Genomic DNA, 19856 nt, shown 5'->3' on the forward strand with positions numbered 1-19856 from the left:
CGGTTCCACGATTTTACAATTCAATGCACTCCATGGAAAATATTAAGAAAAAATTCGTTCCTTTTGTTGTTTCGATTCTGAAGATAAGGGTATTGTTTATGTTGAAGTGGATCACAATATTTTGGAATATGTAAATTCCAGGTTGTAGATTGCGTGTTCCTTTGAAGAATTATCGTTTAAAACTACATATTTTTTTAAGGAAAATTTATTTTTTTTTTAAATTTGATACTCCCAATTGTGAGCATTCGCAAATATTGAAGAATTCAATGAGAAACTATCAAATTCCAGTTGAATCGTAAAAACATCGAGACACGCCACTGAACAAAAATAATCTGATGTCGGTAATTCTGGCAGCTAATTTCACACTGGTGGTTAAATTGAATTAACCAGAGGTGGAAATACCAGGTTTTGTGAATAGTAAGTGATTACAAAATGTCTCCTAGACTTGAAAAGTGATTCTGGCAACGAGAAGCTAATTTCACACCGGCAGTTAAATTAACTTAACTGGAGGTTAAAAGTACCAGGCATCTACATGACGCCTATTCTTGAAGGCTGAAATTCTCTCCATAAAGCTCAACTTACACTTTGAATAGGACATCGCCGGATAGCATGTTCATGGCGATCGAAAACTTCAACATACTGTTGTCCTGCCGGTGTTTCACATCGTAGCCAACCAGCAGCGCCTTCTTGTAGGTGATGCCGGCTCCGGCGTACTCGGCCAGGTTCAGGTCGACAAAACCAAGCTTGTTGAACGATCTGCCTCCCTTGCTCTCTTTCCTTATAGAGATGCGGAGGACGCAACGTTCCAAAACGCCGGTGGAAGCATTTGCCAACATCTTGCAGGGAAAGGAGAATTTCGCGCCCCAGCTGACCTTGTGGTCCTTCACCTCCTCTCTGAAAACAAAAAAAAAAAAGTTAAAATTGGTCATTGTGACGACTTATTGTGGAAATAATAATCCATAGTGAAAAATGTGAAGTTGGTCAATCGAAATTTGGCAAATGCGAATGGAATTAAATGTCTTGCAAAAGTTTTTGAAAGAACCAACTCATTTTATGGTAACAAAAACAACTACCAGTGACAAAGGTAATTGAGAGATATTCATGAAATGACACAAAATTCCTGAGCTGGTGATCTGAATGAATCCTTTTGCATTGTATATTATAATGAAATAAATTATTCCATCAATTATTCACAATTTATTATATTGCTATAATATCGACACTCTGGTTTCGATAGTCCCTTCACAATGCTTTGTATTGTTCCAAATATGAATTGAGTTCGGACCCCCCAAACTATAATCTACTGTAATCTTATGCAACTCTTATAACCTTGAAATGAGATCTACTGTTTTATATCGCACAGTTGTATCTATATCCATAGATAAACGAATAAACAATTAAATTAACTCTCAAAAGGTCTACATAAAAGACAGATAATAGCGATCAACGCAAAAAAAAATACAATATAGACAATAAGCATACAAAAACATCAACAAACATCCTAAACATGTTTCACCCTTCCCTACAGATACCTACAGTTTCAACCGCGTTTAAATATTATGTGTGCTCGCTATCCATACTTATCCTAATGCAAATACAAATATGTGTTCAGGCGATACATCAAATATTTGTTCGAAAAGTTTTTCGAGCACTAACAACATTGACGGATTCCATCGATGAATTCCGATAATGTCCATCCCCTTGTTTAATAATTGCCGCCAAATAAATATTCCGATTGAATTGAAGAAGTGCACTTATTTCTACAAACGAATAATTTTTACACTTCAATCAAATTATGGAAGGAATATTTGGAATAGTGTTACGTGAATGGCTGGCTATAGCCTAACAGGCCAATTGAAAAGTCCCCGGTCTACCATAGTAAAACACATTTTTCTGGCATAATTCGATTTTATTATCAAACATAGTTACCTTCGAGGATGATACAGCGATTATAGCGATCTTCCAATTTTTCGATACCATTTTTGCAGTACGTTTTGTTTTTCGCTTTGAAATAGGCCTCACTTTCGACGAATACTTCTTCATTGTCGCTAAATTTCTTTCCAGCGAGCATTCTTTTGAGGTCTGAGAACAGGAAAATTCGCTGGGGGCCAGATCTGGCGAATACGATGAATGTAGAAGCAATTCGAAGCCCAATTTTGCCATTGTTTTCATTGATTTGTGACACGGCGCATTGTCTTGATGAAACAGAGCCTTTTTTCTTCAAATGGGGCCGTTTTTAAAAGATTTCGTCCTTTAAACGATCCAATAACGCTCGCTGTTGATGGTCTGGCCCTTTTGGAGGTAATCAATGAATATTATACCTTGCGCATCCCAGAATACTCATGCCATAATCTTGCCAGCTGACTGTTGTCTTTTTCCCCGCTTGGGATTCGGTTCACGAGGCACCCATTTTGCAAAAACTTTCTCATGCACAAATATTCGTGAATGATATGATGTACACGTTCCGATGATATCTTCACAATGTCTGCTATCTCGATTACCTTCACTTTACGGCCATTCGAAATCATTTTGTGAACTTTTTTGATTTTTTTCGTCGGTGACATCCTCTTTTGGTAATCCACTGCGTTCGTTCTTCGGTGCTCATTTCGTCACGTTTAAACCAAGCATATTAATGATGGTTGATTTTATTGGTGCAGATTCGGAAACTCTTCTTTAAGCCAGGATTTTGCTTCGACTGTATTTTTGCCCTTCAAAAAGCAATATTTTATCAGCACAGGAAATTCTTTTTTTTCATCTTTTTTCAAATAACAAAAGTAGCTACACTCACAACGCAATATCTCACAAACTAATGGTCGGACTGCTGTCAACGTTTGAAACGTATCATTTGAAGGTGGGTACTAACTAAAAATCATATGGATTTAATACTAGCACGGCCATCTGTGCATCAGACCGGGGACTTTCAATTGGCCTGATAGTGGTGATTGCAGGTCATCCAGGTCTTTCAGAAAAATTCTTGTTGTGTATCCTAAGACTGTTAGTTACGGAGATAAAGGGCGATTGAAGAATGTTGGCCTAAATTTCTGATATCCAAAACGTAGCAATCGTCTGTCGTTATTGCCATGAAAATATACATAATTCAGTATAATGAATTTCGTTTATACTTTGGCACGCCTTTTTCAAAACAGTAGCAAATGAAAGAATTCATGTTTTATGTATAATTTGTTTTTGAATAATTAAAGATTACTTATGTTCGAACCTATGTTTTCTAGAACTGGTAAGGATATTCATTCTATTCAATATATAGGTATGATCACTGATAGACATCCAACGTGGAAAAATTGTCAATTTTCCTTCTAATAACACCGACGTTCATCAATCTAGAAATAATGAAGCGATATATAAACAGCGTATTATCCAGTTCGAAGGCTCACATTTATTCCTCGTGGTATTTTTCCTCCAGATGTATCGAATGATAACAATGCGAGGTTAGACGATTGTCAACCACTTGATACCGAACGGAAATTCAATTATAATCGAAATCGAGACAAATGAGTCCTCTGTTATGGTGTCAATGTCGACTACGTATTCGAAATACGCGAACTCGTAATTGGGGAATGTAGAGCGCAAAGAAGAATACATTGTTCATTTTTAACTCTTTCGACGCGTGGCGAAAAAAATACGCAGGTTCCAGAGATTTTCAACTGTTCCTGATTAATACCAGAACTAGCATCAAACCTTCATCTAAAACTGCAGCCGATAAAAAAAATCTTTAGGCCTTTTCAAAATCAGCCAATGGAAAACATTGAAAAAGTTTCATCTTGGACGATTCCAAAGAATTGTTATTATATTAATTTAAAATAAACATTAATTAATCTAGACTGACATTTCAAATTTAATTTCCAAAATGAATAATTTCTTCAACCATAAATAAAGCGCCATTCTTCTCTTATCCATTACCACTTACAATCTCTACAAGATGGAATACTGTTTCCATCAAAATCAATTCTGAACCAAAGGATAGTAGAATAGCGCACCAATTTAAGGTTAACGTCACGCTAGGGACACAAGGAAATGTGCAGATTTGTCGGTCCACCAATAGGAAAAACGGATTGTACAGGTCTGAAACCGAGGTAACATATTAAATGTTTTGTTATTCATGGAATCTGCCGGTCCACAGTTTGCTCAGCAGCAATTGAGCTTGGTTGTTTATTTCAGTATCTGTATTCGCTGTTTTTAATATCGAGAATTCAAGCGTGGTCGTTTTATTCATTAATTTAAATCCAAATCTGAATCCATAACTATGCAGAAGCGAAGTCGAGAGCTTTTGAACGCTCGTTATTCATACGCCAATCACAAACTTTGGAGGTATGTTGTTACATATTATGTGTCCAAGGGTTCAATTAAAGCTTTAAAGAACAAATGCTCAAAAACTCCCAACTTCATCATCACTTTCCTTATTGCTGATCGTAATTTTAGAATTTTAATCCGAGAATGATCTGAGAGCTAAGGTTGGACTCACTGATGATAAATTCGTCCTCAAATTCGATTCTGTCCGTCTTTTAAACTATGCCTTTCGAATGGCAAGACCTAGAAACTTGACATAACTTCAAAAATGCAGATCAGATCGAAATGAGAATTAGCATTTGTATGTAGAATGAGAATTTCAAGTTTCGTGCCTAATTTCATATTTTTTGAGTAACCAGAACAAAAATAAGATAATAAAAATAAAGAATAAAATGGCCAAAAAACCAAAGGAAATGAGATTCTAAGTGTCTATTAAATAACAATTCCATGCATAATTTGATCACCTCATCAAACCCATTGAAAATTCACGAAGAAAAATGGAAAAGAAATATTCAATATTGGAGATCCGATCTGTTCGAAGAACTACCGCTCAAAAAGCAAGCAATACATGCAGAATGAGTGATTGATGCATACATTGTGGTCTGCAGGAATGATCCAGACATTTTTCTTCGAATTCAGAGCAAGTAATGCAGTAGCGGTGAATAACGAACGTTATCCTGTTATGATAAATCTTTTTTTTTTCGTCTCATTTGGAAGATATTGTTATCGAAACAAATAGTTTAAGCGGGTCGGCGCCACTGATCATGTCATCTCCTAGTTTGGTTTTGGTGTAAAATCGCGAGAGAGTGTCATTCTCGCGATAATAAAGTATTATTTAAAAAATGTTCAGCTTTGTGAGAACTGGGTAAAGAAATCTATATTAATCTTCGCTACAAATTGGGTGAATAAGCACCAAAACTTAATTCATTAATCACAACTTACTAACTCGATCTTTATAATAATTTGAATTTTCCTGAGGATTCCTAAAGAATTGTTTGAAATATTTTTCTCGAGATCGATTATATAACGACTAAACTACAAGAAACCAAAAAAGTAGTACTGGACCAAAGTTTTTTTTACATTTTTCTAAACTACCAGTGGTCTACCAAAAAGAGTTCTGGAGAAAAAAAGCGGAAACAGTTCCAGAAAAAATATCACCCTGTATATTCGCATTGAAAATCGTCATATCACATGACGAAAACTTAAAATTGCAATATCTAATTTGAGTTGAATATCTTGTGAAAGAAAAAGTTAAGACCGAGTCAATTCAACAGTCGGTCCTTAAGATCTTCCACTGCTATAAATATACACTTTGTGTTTTCCAAAAATGATATACAGTGATAGTTTACATAATATTAAATTTATCGCCATATTCTCGAATATATTCAAACTTTTCGATGCCGAAAAACAAAAGCAAGACCGCGAAGAATTCTAAAACTTCGCCAGTTTTATTCCGAACGGGATTACCTATCGCCAAAGCCACTCGGAGAATACCAATGAGCTCCTTAATAGGGTCAAAACTCCGAACCTTACATAACATCCGCTCCGTTAACTGGAACTTCCGGAACCTCCATACAGATAAACTTAAAGCTCTATGGTTGCGAGGTGAATACTTACGATAACAGCGAGATGAAAAGCAGTTTAGTTGGAAACAAAAACGTGAAAGGGTGTAATGACGGGATCAGATCCTTCATGAGCGGATGTAAAAATCGCTAACACAAGTAGCAAAAAATGAAAAGTGGAGCCAAATTCTTGCATGAAATCTCTGAAAATACCAACAGTAGGCTATGATGACAGATTTTGAAATTTCCTTCTATAATGTAGGAATACGACTACTATTTCTCACAAAAGAATATTTCGGCTATAAATTCTATTTCGAGGTAAATTATGGCACTATCCAATTAACTAATAGGTGCTATGGCGTCCGCAGATGACGTAACGGTCAAGTAAACCTTGTCATAACCTTTCTTCGAGTATTTTGTGTCTATGCCCAATGAAGAAAAACAACATCATCAATCCACAAGTAAATGTCTTCTTCTTCCTTCTTCCACATAGGCTTAGCCTGTTCTCCATCGATGATGGACTTGCTCGGCTCGTAAATTATCACTCCATTTCTTCATTGGACGTCCGATACTCCTCCTTCTTAAAGGAGAACTATCTCTGGTCCCTTTCTTTTATCCAGCCCCATTCTCTCTGTTGCATTTCACACATTCTTCCTTTATCGTACAAAGTTTTTTCGGCAATTCTACTAATTATTATCATTTCTGCTGATCCTTACATTCGCCTTGCCTTAGATGCGTTTGGTTTAGTCCAGGCATATATATAGAGTCGTATTATGTAGTCGTATAATATCCATGTAGATTCTTGCCTTTGTCTTCATGTTCAGATGTTTATTCCTCCATATCGTGTCTTTGAGGCAGCCTGAGATTTTTTAGCTCTCATAACATGTTGGGACACTTCATCCTCAGTATAACCAAAACTGTATAGTTCAAGTCCTGAGTATTTGAAGAACAGTAATTGTTCTAGTACGTTCTGATTGACTTACACTTAACATCGGAGTCGATCTTTTGGTGTTGTTATGCATTTAGTTTTTTATGTGGCCATGTCCATATTAAATTTCTGTGCTATATTGATGAAGAGTTGGAAGTTTTTCTGTAGTCATCCTCATTTTCCGCGAAGAGTACAGCATCATCGGCATAATATAGAGGATCGTAAATTTTAGATCGCCCATTTTGTAACGCCACCAGTAATAATTACAATACTACACAAAGTAGGGTTATACCCTAGACAGAGAATGTTATACAACACTTACAATACAAGTCGTCAACGCTTAACTTAGTCAGTCCCGGTCTTTATTCCTTACTTCTTACTTTTCAATATCTTTTCTGTTTCCAGAAAACAGGATCGTTCAAAAAATAATGTTCCCGCTTGTGTGTTTGCGGCACTCGCCTTTCAGGCTTGTGCCACAAACTTCCACACTCGCGAGAAAATTTGGACTTTCCCCATTGTTGCACAATATACTATTTAGTGATAGTGTCCATTTTCATCTCGATGGCACTATGACGAAGAAAACTGTAGCACAAAAATATCAGAAGAGAGTAATGTATCCAAGACGTGTCGATTTTTGGTGTGTACATTAGGAACATTGATCATATCCTGGTTTTGTGAAATTTCAATACTTGATATTAGAGAACACCGTGTTTTATTGAATCACTGAATCTTGCACCGTTCATAAAATTTTAATTAAAAATACCAGAAACTTGTTCGAATACACGAAAGAAAGCGATTTAACTCCAAACTTCGAACATTTTTCGAAAGTAAAGAAGGCTGAACGACAGGGAAATTTATTAGAAGGCATGATAAGAACTTCAGGAAGTAAGAAGAACCAATCAGACTTCCGCAAGTGGAATTAAAATTATGTGAAATTGAAGGGAAGATACGACCTTCTCTGTCGTACACTTATATTTGCACATATTCGCACGATACTCAATAGGAGGACCAAAATCGTTTCGAAAGTATGTATACAAAATCCGTTACGAATGTTCGAATATACTAAAATGCGTTACGAAATCGTCTACTTGAATGCATTGAAGTCGTGATGGTCCATAAAAATTCGTTATGACCATAAAAAATAAGCGTTACGATGATTCGTGGAAATACGTTACAACCTTGACAGTTCATTAAAAGCACTACAAAAGTGACACTTCATATAGAAATTGCGTAATATAAATAACAGGTTATTAAATTTCGTTGTTGGTTTGTGTAAAGCGTTACGTAATGTTAGAAATGTTAGAATTGTGTGGAAAATTCGTTACAAACTTGACAGTTCATGAAAAGCACTACAAAAGTGGCAGTTCATAAAGAAACTGCTTACTATAAGTGGCAGGTTATTAAATTTCGTTGTTGGTTTGTGAAAAGCGTAACGGAATGTCAGAAAATCCTATTGCGTGGAAAATTCGTTTCAGATGTTCGAATTTCATCAGCCCGACGGTGTAAAGCTGAAATAAGACCGCCAAACGTTCCGTAAATCGGTTAGAACAGACATTTAGAACCGAGAAGGGCTGAATTTCGCTGTCGGACGTCGTTCAAAAGGCCACGTCGAGTCGTTTCCGCGAATGGAGAATGAAAACGTCGCTTCAAGTATGCATGAGCGACTACGGTCCCTAGATTCCACTTAATGTTCCTCATGATACAGGCCCTGTTGCCTGCTTCACGTCGGCCTTAATGGATAACAGCGAAGTGAAAAGTGTCTGCAATTCAGTATGATATACTCCGGCGTTTACTTTGTCCTGGAATAATGGTAACGTGAGGTGGAAGAAAAGGTTGAGAACGAGCCACGTGATCACGTTATTCATTTAATTTTCCTAGGTGCGTTTTGACCATGGGTTGCTTCATCTGCGAGATGATAAGAGGGTTGTTCAGATAGATGAATAGCATGGGTTGCGTATTGGGTGTCCCAAATTCGTTGTCTAGGGAGGGGATCTCAGAAGCCTTTGAGCTACATAGGCGTACAAATTTGCTTCCGCCGTTTTTGCCGAAATTTTACATTTATGATTGAAAGTATTGTCCATCTCTGGCCACTACTTTCTCCCATTTTTCGGGCAGCGTACAAATCCAGTGTTGAAAAATTGGTCATCTTTTGAAGCGTTCCAATTTCTTACTTCTTCATAGGACCAGAAGTGCGGGTCGGAGAGGCCGTGTGCCATTGATCGAAACAAATGATAGTCCGAGGGAGTAACGTCTGGAGAACACGGCGAATGCGGTAGGACTTCCCATATCAACGTTTCCAATTATGTCTTGACCTCTTTCGCAACATGGGGTCGAGCATTGTCATTCTGTAAAATTACTTTATCAAGTATCTCGTAGTATTGCGGCCTTTTTTTTTTCAATGCTCGGCTCAAACGCATTAATTGCTTTCGATAACGATCACCTATGATTGTTTCAGTCACTTTTAACAACTCATAATACACTACGCCGAGCTGGTCCCACCAAATACTGAGCATGACCTTTGAACCGTGAATATTCGGTTTGGCCGTCGATTAGGATTTTCTATGATTTTCTGCGGTTGGAATTATCGCAATGAACCCATTGTTCGTTTCCTGTCACAATGCGATGCTGAAATCCCTTCCTTCTTGGCTTTGCAAACAGCTGTTTGCTGTTGCAACCAGTAGATTCCATTTGTGTTACCAATTATTTTTTATAGCCAAGTTGTAGTGCAGACTTGTGTTTTTTTTTAATTCAGAACATAAAAATTTCTATAATAAATAAAAGCCAGCAGATATAAATTTTGACGGCCTATACCGGAAAATACTGGATTCGCTTATTCTGTGGTCTGAATTTGCTCCGAGAAAGAAGGCATACTTGAATGATTTCAGAAAAAAACGTTAATTATGGCCCATTTGGTCTCGTCAATATCTCTCTTATGAATGTTTGAATCTCCAGTTATTTCCTCCTAGATTTCCGAGTCAACTTCAATGCGACACACTGTGGCTTACTTCAATTATTACTTCAAGAAGTATGGGTCCCAGATGCGCTCATTACAGCGGAGGAATCTTGATTTAACTTGTCAAGAAAACGAAACAAATGTGAACCACTTCATTGTTACAACACAACAATCGATACCGACATCTCTGTTTTGTCTGCTGTTTGTGATGTAATCGAGTAAGTATATGGTATCGGTATTCTTGTATCGTGTAAAGAAAATACACTCTCAAATTTATCTGAACAAAACGGTGAGTCGATTAACTAAATGATGTCATCCGAGAATCCATCTTAAATTCATCTTAGTAGACACAAGTGAGCACTGATTTCAATAAAACAACGTAAGGATTTTGGGATTTTGGAACTTTCAGGTTGACATGAGTCTATGTTAATAGATAGTGCCAAATGATATTGTTCTCCTTAGAAGAAAGCATAAGAAGATGGGTGTCAAAATTTAGCAACATTAAGTTAAATTTGGATCGGGACATTAAAAGTTTACTGATGCTATTTGAAAATGGATAAAAACGAGTTTCTTCCATTGATAAAACACTGTTATTTGGTAGGAGAAAATACTGTGCAAGAATAAATGTTATTCAGACTCTGATCAATCAACAAGAAAGGTTGAAAGTTACTTCAAGAAAAGAAATTTGGATCTAAAGAAGAAGTGATAACCGAGATTGAACATGCTGAATCTGAAGCTTATTTTAAAAGCGAAGACAAATCTTTCGAGATATGCGTTGAAGAACAGAATGTCTCAAATTCGATGCTCACTGAAAGAATCTCGAGAATTATAAGACTTAGAGAAAAAATCTTCAAGGGCACCCGATCAATTTTTTCGAAATAATGTGTTTTTACTGGTTAGGCCCTGGACTTATCAAGTGAAGTGTCATGTTGACTATCCATCATCGAATGGGGTGGTATGATAATTATAATAGTCATTAACCTCTATCAATTGATAGGGATTCATGGCTTGACTTGATATTCAAGCTACTTGACTTGACTTGAAATTAACTCAAGTTCAAGTCAAGTAGTAGTTATTCAATTTCAAGTCAAATATTTATTTATCAAGTACTTGACTTGACATTGGAAAATTACTACTTGACTCGAACTTGAATTGATTTCAAGTCAAGCCAAAGTCGAGTAGACTGAGTATCAAGTCAAGCCGTGAATCCTTAATGATTGGTCAACAAAGGTTGTTCGAAGAAATATAAACATCATAATTCTGATATGAAATTCTGTAATTCAAAAGTAGCTCGTGACAGAATTCAATATGAGTTCAAGATTTCAACGGAAAATAAACGTAATGTAAATTTGTTCAAGAACGCAGATCTGAATAGGTCCATTGTAATTGAAATCAATTGTGCCACCTAAACGATAGCCGAGATTCTGAGAATCAACGTTTACCGAGTCCACTCCAGTAAAAACATACTCGTAAACCTGGAAAATTGTCGCAAAATTCGAATGGTTTCTGTTCGGAAACGGAAACAAAAAGCATATTCAGCTGCTGATGAAAAGGAATCCTTTAATTGTCCTCGATTCAATTTACTTTCCTATCGTTTCAAATGCAATAACATATGACCCGAAAATGAACTTTGAGCCGGGCAAGGTTAGTTGCGAAAAAATTCGTGTTATCATCGGTTCCGAGACCGTGTGGCCGGTTCCCTAACAAAGCACGCCAAAGTTTGGACAACACGGAAATAGGCCATCGAGCTGCGGTTTCAATCGACATCGAGAACGTTCGGTTTAGAATTAGATGGGCGTCGATATAGGGGATACAGGGATTATATCATTTCATTCGGGATAATGCACTGACCCGAATGGAATGGGGTTTAAATTCGGGGCATTGAAAAATTTCCAGAAAATACAGGAATTATTCGATTGGTCATCTCCATGGTGCAGATTTCACTTCAATAACTTTGACGCCGGATCGAACAACTCTTTTCTTGAAAAAAAGTTCATATAAATATACAGGGTTAGAACTATTTAGAGGGGTACTATCGAAAACCGTTAGAGATACAGGGTGCCTTAAATTACAAAAAAATTGCGTTATTTAGATATTAGTGCAGGTGTGTTCCCGAGATATCTCGAAAAAACTGAAAATCGAGATTTTTTTTTCTGTATAACTTATTTGTTTCTGGAGATAACTTCACGAAATTCGGTTTGTAATCATTATCCATATCCAATATAAAGATTCTAATGGTGTCGTCAGATTCAAGTCCTCTGTCTTTTTTTCGAGAAAATTATTTCATTACTGAAATGAACAGAGCTCGATTACCATAATTTTTCAATTAAGAGATATTCACATGGCCAGTGATATCTATGGATAAAGCATAAAACACCATAATTTTCCTTTCTCTACTATACTTCCCACAGAAGCAGCTGTCTAAGCGATAAAAACGTTTTACAATTTACGAACACACTACAGTTTATCGACAGTAAGCAATTTGATGAGTAATCGTTGTATAAGGAGTTGGTTCAAAACACAATATCGAACATTTTTGATTGGGCATCATGAAACTTAACGATCGTTCCAATGAAACCAATACCTAATCTTTATTTATCGAGCATATAAAATTATAAAGCTTAAAACTGTTATTTTATGTTTACTTGAAAAATCTCAACTCGATCGGACCGGCACTGACTGAGTTATGGCAGTAAGTTTTTTCGATATTCTGCTCAAATTTTCTATGGTTCTGCTTAAGCGATCAATATGGGCTTCAAATTTTCATTCTACATTCAAATACAAATTTTCATCTCGTAGTCGAGAAATCTCCAGTTAACAGAAGCACAAACTTTCGAACGACAATATTTACAGAACCTATAGTAGAATTCTGCTCAGTAACGAACGTAACCTGAATATTTCAAAATTTTTCTCTGTGACTTTAAATTACCAAAAAAAAGAACCACCGATGGTAGCTAAGTAAAAGATTTCAAGATGTTGCAGAATTGAACTATTTTATTTTTAAATTGTTCTTGCTCTTTGTGTGACATATTTGTCATTGTATTATGTTGATATATTTTTTATTTTATTTATACATTATATGTTTGTTCTGTCGGATAGGCTGTATACTTTGAACTGTGTGAGCGATTTATATGGGGTTTTCACATTATTTCTTTAAACAAATAATCTACATTGAAATATCTCAATATTTTTAATTTGCGATATAAACTTTTTATTTTTCGCAAAATAATTGATGATATGGTCCCCCTGTAATTTAAAAATATTCGTAAAAAATCCTACGAAAATCAAATCAAATTTTATTCCTCGGAACAATAAATACAAATTAATCCATACAATCTGCAATTATTTACCCTTCAAGTGAGTTGTGTTCTCCATCCTCCATTCGGGGTTCTCAAAGATATAACAAGAATTAAAAAATGTTGCAGGACCGAGATTGGACACACTTATTTTTTTTACATCCAAGCAAACATTTAGTTTGATGATCCTTTGAGCAAAATATACAAACAAAAATATAGATAGAAAGGGAGAGGGAGAGATGTGCAAAACTCTAATTTTGTGAAAATTAATAAAACACTTCCTTTCATCGAAAGTTCGAACTACTTTAATATTCCTAACCTCTACTGATCATTCAATCGTTCTGGCAACATCGCACATTATTTATCTGGGAAATTATTGACAGATCACGACAATCTCACTTGGTGGTATTCCCTTTCAAAACTTGCGTTTATTGCTGAAATAATATTTTTTTAGGAAATAAACATCCTAGAGTTGAAGATTTCAATATCTGCCACCTGTTCAAATCGAAACCTGTTAAGTATTCCCCTCAAGCTCCCGTCCAGACGACCCATCATCGGCCCAGTATCACAGACGGCCGCCTCTTCCCCATGTCCGATAATTCCCTCGCACAATTGCGCCAATTAAGCACTTAGACTGGCCGAGTCGCGGGTGCGAGACCGGCATGCCGAATCGGTTTTCGCCCGATCGATTTGACCCCGGGTCAACGATGAGCGATTGCTCGGACGCCGAGCGACCGCCAGGAGGCTGGCGACTTGAACTTGACCCGGCCGGAATGTTTCTGCGAACGGAATGGAAATCGTAACGAACGCGGAGGTCGCGATTCGTATCGGTGGGTAACGTAGAGTATTAGCGCTCGACGTGGTAGATAGATGTAGAAAAATTGGTCAGTCGAAGCACAGAGAAATGATAGGAAAAATGAAACTGAAACGTGGCTCGATGATTGGACGTATCATTTATCGAATCGTTCGAATGAATGTTGTCGGTTCTCGTTTCTGTTTTTCTTTAGGAAGGAAGTTATGGTAATTATTTACTTTATGCCAAACTGCTCTGAATGAGATGAAATTTTTCAGACTTACTAATTTTGTGGTGTCGATTACGGATCCGAAGACAAAAAACTCTGAACGCCTTCTTTTTCCAAGAAAAGAATTAATTCATCAAGGTCATTTCAAAACTCTCAACTCTAACCTAACCTCACCTAACCTAACCTAACAGATAATAGGTTAGGTTAGGTTCTCTCCCAAAGCCAGCACCTTGCCGTGGTGAAGCGGGCTCGTAGTAACTGCCTGGTATAAAGTAGACAGTGAAACTAAGACTGTCTAGAAAATGTGGCGTGGCTGATACCAGCCTGCTACATTTCCCACGTCCCAACAATCCCATGTTCCCCAAATACCACAATCCCACCCACTGCTTAAAATATTCCCAAATCCCTATCACTCTAAGGGACAGGTTCTAGCAGAACGAGCAACACAAGAAGAGAAGCAGAGCCGCCACCGAGGAGAAGGTAGAGGGACAGAACCGACCAGACAGAGACCATAAAGGAAGATGGAAACTATTGACAGGTTGACAGAAGAACGAAACACAAGAGGTCGAGAAGGAAGCAAGATGCCAACATTTAGAAAACTCCCCTCTTATAACTCCCTGACACGAAATGAGGTCAATCCTATGCTATGAGGACTTGAAATTGGCGTTAGTCACCAAATAGGAGATAGAGGCGCATAACCGACCAGACAAAGGCCATAAAGGTAGGTGGACATCATCAACAGGTCTAGCAGAACTAGACACAAGAAGCCGAGAAGGAAGCTAGAAGATGCCAACATTTGGCAGAGTACTAGGTAGAATAGGGGCTACTCATGTTTCCGCGAGCGCCAGTTTAGGACCTAAACCTAGAGTATAATTCTCGGTACACTATTCGAGGAATAACTATGACATAAATAGTCGCGAAACTTAGGAAACGAGGCTAACAAAACAGTAAGTTATTTCTCTGCTCGACGCCACTACTCAAGGTCAAAATCACTAATTTCTTCCAAAAAAACTGCTCAGAACGAACTAAGGTGATTCCTGTGCTGTGAATACTAAGGATTTGCTTTAGTTGTACTAGTTCTTAAAGGTCGCAAGACCTTTGGGTCGAGACCAGGGTCAAGAGGCGTCTCCTCATGGAAGATTAAGTTCGAAAGGAGGTTTGCCGACCAAGTCCCTGCGAGGAACTACCTCAGGCTCAAATTCTGTGATCAGAATTATGGGGAAAACAACGGAACAAGGGAGCTCATAGGTGGGTAATTGCCTCACGCTTTTTAGGCTACCTATTGAATGGCTCTACCACCGAAAACGAATTGCTTCTGTCCTATCCCAAACTCCTAGAGCAGGAAGACCTCAACCCACAAAGACGGACATTCCGCTGTTGAGTACCAAACCCTTGGTGAGCCGGCCGCACTGATGTTGAACGCGTAAGAGCGTAAGGGCGTCCTTGGAACCTCTCTCTACGGGTTCTGCGGAGGTCCAATGGAGATTTCCCTCCATTCCAAAAAAAAAAAAAATCTAGATTAGGTTCTTATCTATCCTCACCTAACAGATAATAGGTTATGTTAGGTTAAAATGATTTCCGATGGTTTTTAAGTGGCCTTGGTGAATACTTATTGATTTTTTTTCAAGGCGATCATAATGTATCGACTTTAAATTGTATGAAACATGAAATCACTACAGTCTCGAGAGCTAGGGTCAGCTGAGTAGAGAGCAATCGGTATAAGCCGTCCAAAGCGACTAAAATCCCAAACATCAGCTGGCAAGGTTATGATACACATGTATTAAGGCGTGCATGGTATACTGTTCATTGGGTATCTTCACAAAGAAGAAGCTATCAACAGTGAATATTACATAACATTATTAGACCTACTAAGTGCAAATATTTAGAAAAAACAACCTCCAATGTTAAAAAAATCTATTTTACCCAGAAAATTCCTTAATCACAAATAGATGAACCGTGATCAAATTGAAGACCTCAAAAGTCGAATTTTTAATAAAAAACATGTTTTTACTGGTTAGGCCCGGGACTATTTGACTGGAGTGTTACATTGAGCCAGATTGCATCGAGCGAAAAATAGGTCCTTCATTCTGGATTTCCATAGACAAACAAGACTTGTTTTTATACGTCTCTTCCAGTCTCCGAGAAATCAATCGTCGAAATCGGGCTGCCCCACAGTCCCGTCAAACTAGCTAATCCAAAGCCAAGCGACACAGACCGGCCTCACTAAACATTCACAAACTAGTCGAACCGGTATCAGTTGTCGCGAAAATTATTGGCCGGATGCCTAGAATTAACTGATTAGACTGTTATCAATCTTCCACACGGTGGAATGCGACCCCGTTTCACACGACAATTCGCAGACCTGCCCGATGATGTTTGTTTTATCGCACCGCGGACGGCATTTCTTTCGGAAGAATGCCACCGGTTGCTTCCGTTTATGGCTTTATCGGCACCGGTCAAGTTTTATCAGGTCGGAAACGAGGACGATCTACCATGAGAGGAGCTTTTGGATTCCGAAAATGGTGTGGTTTCCTTACTTTCATCAGGATATGAGAGATTATCGATCAATGGGCTCTTCACTGGGGCACTTCTTTGCCTAGAGATGCTTAGTTTACAAAAAAAAAGAGGTCAGATGGGTGTACTACAGGGTTCCATTCTAGAGCTCAATTTATTCAACAAAAAAGAACTCGAATGATATATTCCGTCACTTATTAGCGTAGAGAAGCTTAGTTCACAAACAGGAGGTCGGAACAGGTCGAGGACGATCGGTGTATCACAGGGCACTCTTCGAGAACACAATTCATTCATAAACTCGATTGAAATATCACAACATTGAATGGCCCAAGAAGAGATAGAGCCCGAACAGATACCATCAAGGAAAAACAATATATTCTCGTCATCCTTCAGAACAAGTCGAGGTTAATCGGTGTATCACAGGACACTGTTCGAGGGCACAATTTATTCATAATCTCTATTGAAATATTCCAACTAGGGAATTCAATCCCGCAAATTCTGGATCTCGCAAATACGGGATCTCTCTGAAATTTTGCGGGATCAAAATTGCGGGGTTTTCCATGCGGGATTCAATATTAAAATTGCATGTTAGACAATGAAAGCGCAAACGTCATTTGGAACGTCCCAGAAAGCAATAAGCCAATAAGTTACGGACGAAGATGCAACACTAGTTATATAATGTTGAAACTACACTACGATTCATGATCATCATTTTGAAAAGTCATTATAACTCGACTTGAGTAAAAAAAAATGGTAAAAGCTTTATTTTCTAGAATAAAAGAGCGCCGTTCATTAATGACAAGTATGGTACCGTATTTAGAAAACCCAGGCAAATATCTGGAATTTCCGGGAAACAGTCAATGTCTACAAATGGTCAAGAAGATACATTTGTACTTCATAGCAAATCAACATTACGAAATGAAATTAAGAGTTCGACTCACAGACTGCAAAAAGAAACGACTTTAGAAGACAAAACACATTCACGAACCGAAGACCATTTCACTTATGCTGATGAGGATAAGGTATTTACATACATTCTTCCAGAAATTATAAGTAAAAATCTGAGATTTTCGAAAAAAAAATGGATGAAATTCCCGAGGCTGCAACTTCTCCTGGACGTAAGCTACGCCCCTGAAACCTCACTATGTTTCAGATCAGAACCCGATGTTCAAAAAAGTTTTTATTTGAGGGGTCTGTGACGAATTATTCAGAAGATATAACAATTTTTGGATGGAAATTCAATTTTTTCCCAAATTTAGAGTTCGAATTTCCTCAAAACTGTGAGGTCTACGCAGAATCGGTGAGCAGTGCCAGAATTGACGATCCCTGATTAGCGGAATTTGGATCTCACCTGAAAAATTCTGGAGAATTGGGCATTCCACAAAAGACATTACACCGTATTTTGTATGAAGACTTGTGTCTCACATTTATTTTTGACAAGACGGCGTAACGTGCCTCACAAGCAACGAAACATTGGGAATTTTGCAGAAAAAGTTTACTGGCCGTGTTATTTTTCGAGAATTGTACACCGAGATCTTGTGATTTAACTCCTTTTGACAATTTTCTTTGGTGTCACGTGAAAGATATGGCCTGAGCTAATGCTCCACAATCGAGACCTCAAAGATAGAATCCGTGTAGTTATCGACGATATACAGCCGCAAATGTGCCATTTGCTCATGGAAAATTTCAGATAAAAAATAAAACACAATGAAACAAACATCCATCGATCTCTCTCAAAATATACTGTTTTTTTCAATATCCAAATGTAAGCTCTTACTGAAAAATCCTTCATTTCAGATGATGATAAATGCTCACAAATATATTTGATATTCAACCAATTGCGATGTATCGGAATAATTTCGTGTTTTCCTAGGATTAAAAATGAATACTTGAATCCTCTTTTCATATAGTTATTGGAACTTTGAATATTCATATTACTTTTTGGTGGATGCCGTAGCAAATTTCCGTTGATAAGTGTATCTCCTTTGTATTCAATTTTGATATTAAAAAATCTTTTATGCGACAAAATGAGATCCAACTTGAATAAGAGCAATCATCAAAAAACGCCTTCGCTAGAAAATCTCAAATTAGAGATGAAGAATAAAACTCAAAAGTCCCGCTACTTATTTTATAAAGCAGAAGAAGGTCCTTGTTATTTTCTCTCACTTCGAGGGCGTATTCAATTTTTCCACGCCGAAAATAAAATAAAGAGAAGAAGCTGCCGCTTCTCGAAAGTAGAATTAATGAAATAATCCAGGAAATCCGCACGTAGCTCCACTTAGAGGAAGGCCGGAAGGTCGGCGGAAAATAGAAATGTAATTTCCGGACTTGGAATTTTGGATACAATTTCTGAAAAGTTTGACGTCGTTATAAATAGATTACTCTCCCGCCGACTCGTTCGGGGAGTTTCCGCCCATCCAGGAGGAAAATGTGGACGTATATTCTAGCATTATCGGAGAGTTAACTTGTTGCTCGCAGGATTGATACGGAAAAGTTCGAGGAAATCTCTGACGTGAAATGATTTTCGTGCTCGAGCAAACGCCCGTTTACGTGCCTTCACAGGACGCACCTGATATCCTAACTCTCACTAACTGAGAAATTAGAGAGAATACACTCTTAAAAATGGTTGTATAATTTCATTATTATTTTTGAACAATTGTCAACCTGATGGACACAAATTGGGGATGAAAAAGTTACAGCACCAATCTTGCATGTAGAAAATAAAGACATTCTTGTATATCTTCGATTGTGTAGTAATTCTATCAAATTGTTTCATTTTCAACAGTTATTCTTTTCCAAAAATTACACAATATTTGTGGACTCTTTATGAACAATTATGGTGACCGATTTAACAGCTGTCAAGTGATTTATTCTCAGTTTGGTTTGGCAATTCATCATGAACAGACTCACGCCTGAACAACGCTTGCAAATAGTGCAAAATGAGATTGCCGTTGTTCCCGATTTTCATAAGGGAATTTTGTTTAGCGATGAAGCGCACTTCTGATTGAATGGCTGGTAGTATGTAGTCCAATCTGGACGTCCAATTTTCGATGACTTTTTCCAACATTTGTGGCCGTATATCGGCAATAACACGGCGAATGTTGTCTTCCAAATGGTCAAGGGTTTGTGGCTTATCCGCATAGACCAATGACTTTACATAGCCCCACAGAAAGTAGTCTAGCGGTGTTAAATCATAAGATCTTGGAGGCCAATTCACAGGTCCAAAACGTGAAATTAGGCGGTCACCAAACGTGTTTTTCAATATATCGATTGTGG

The 19856-nt window shown here is 37.6% G+C and overlaps 1 protein-coding gene across 3 annotated transcripts in view; it reads right to left on the minus strand.

Annotated features, from left to right (window-relative positions):
- The window catches only part of LOC123676930, a 70210-nt gene that overhangs the window by 17050 nt on the left and 33304 nt on the right, over positions 1 to 19856 (minus strand). For all 3 annotated transcript variants that reach the window (XM_045613276.1, XM_045613267.1, XM_045613282.1), the window contains exon 3: positions 583 to 894. In XM_045613276.1, coding sequence (XP_045469232.1) covers positions 583 to 894 — 312 coding nt within the window. The remainder of the gene's footprint in view (positions 1 to 582; positions 895 to 19856) is intronic.

Source organism: Harmonia axyridis, chromosome 1, assembly GCF_914767665.1.
Source record: "Harmonia axyridis chromosome 1, icHarAxyr1.1, whole genome shotgun sequence".
Taxonomy (NCBI): domain Eukaryota; kingdom Metazoa; phylum Arthropoda; class Insecta; order Coleoptera; family Coccinellidae; genus Harmonia; species Harmonia axyridis.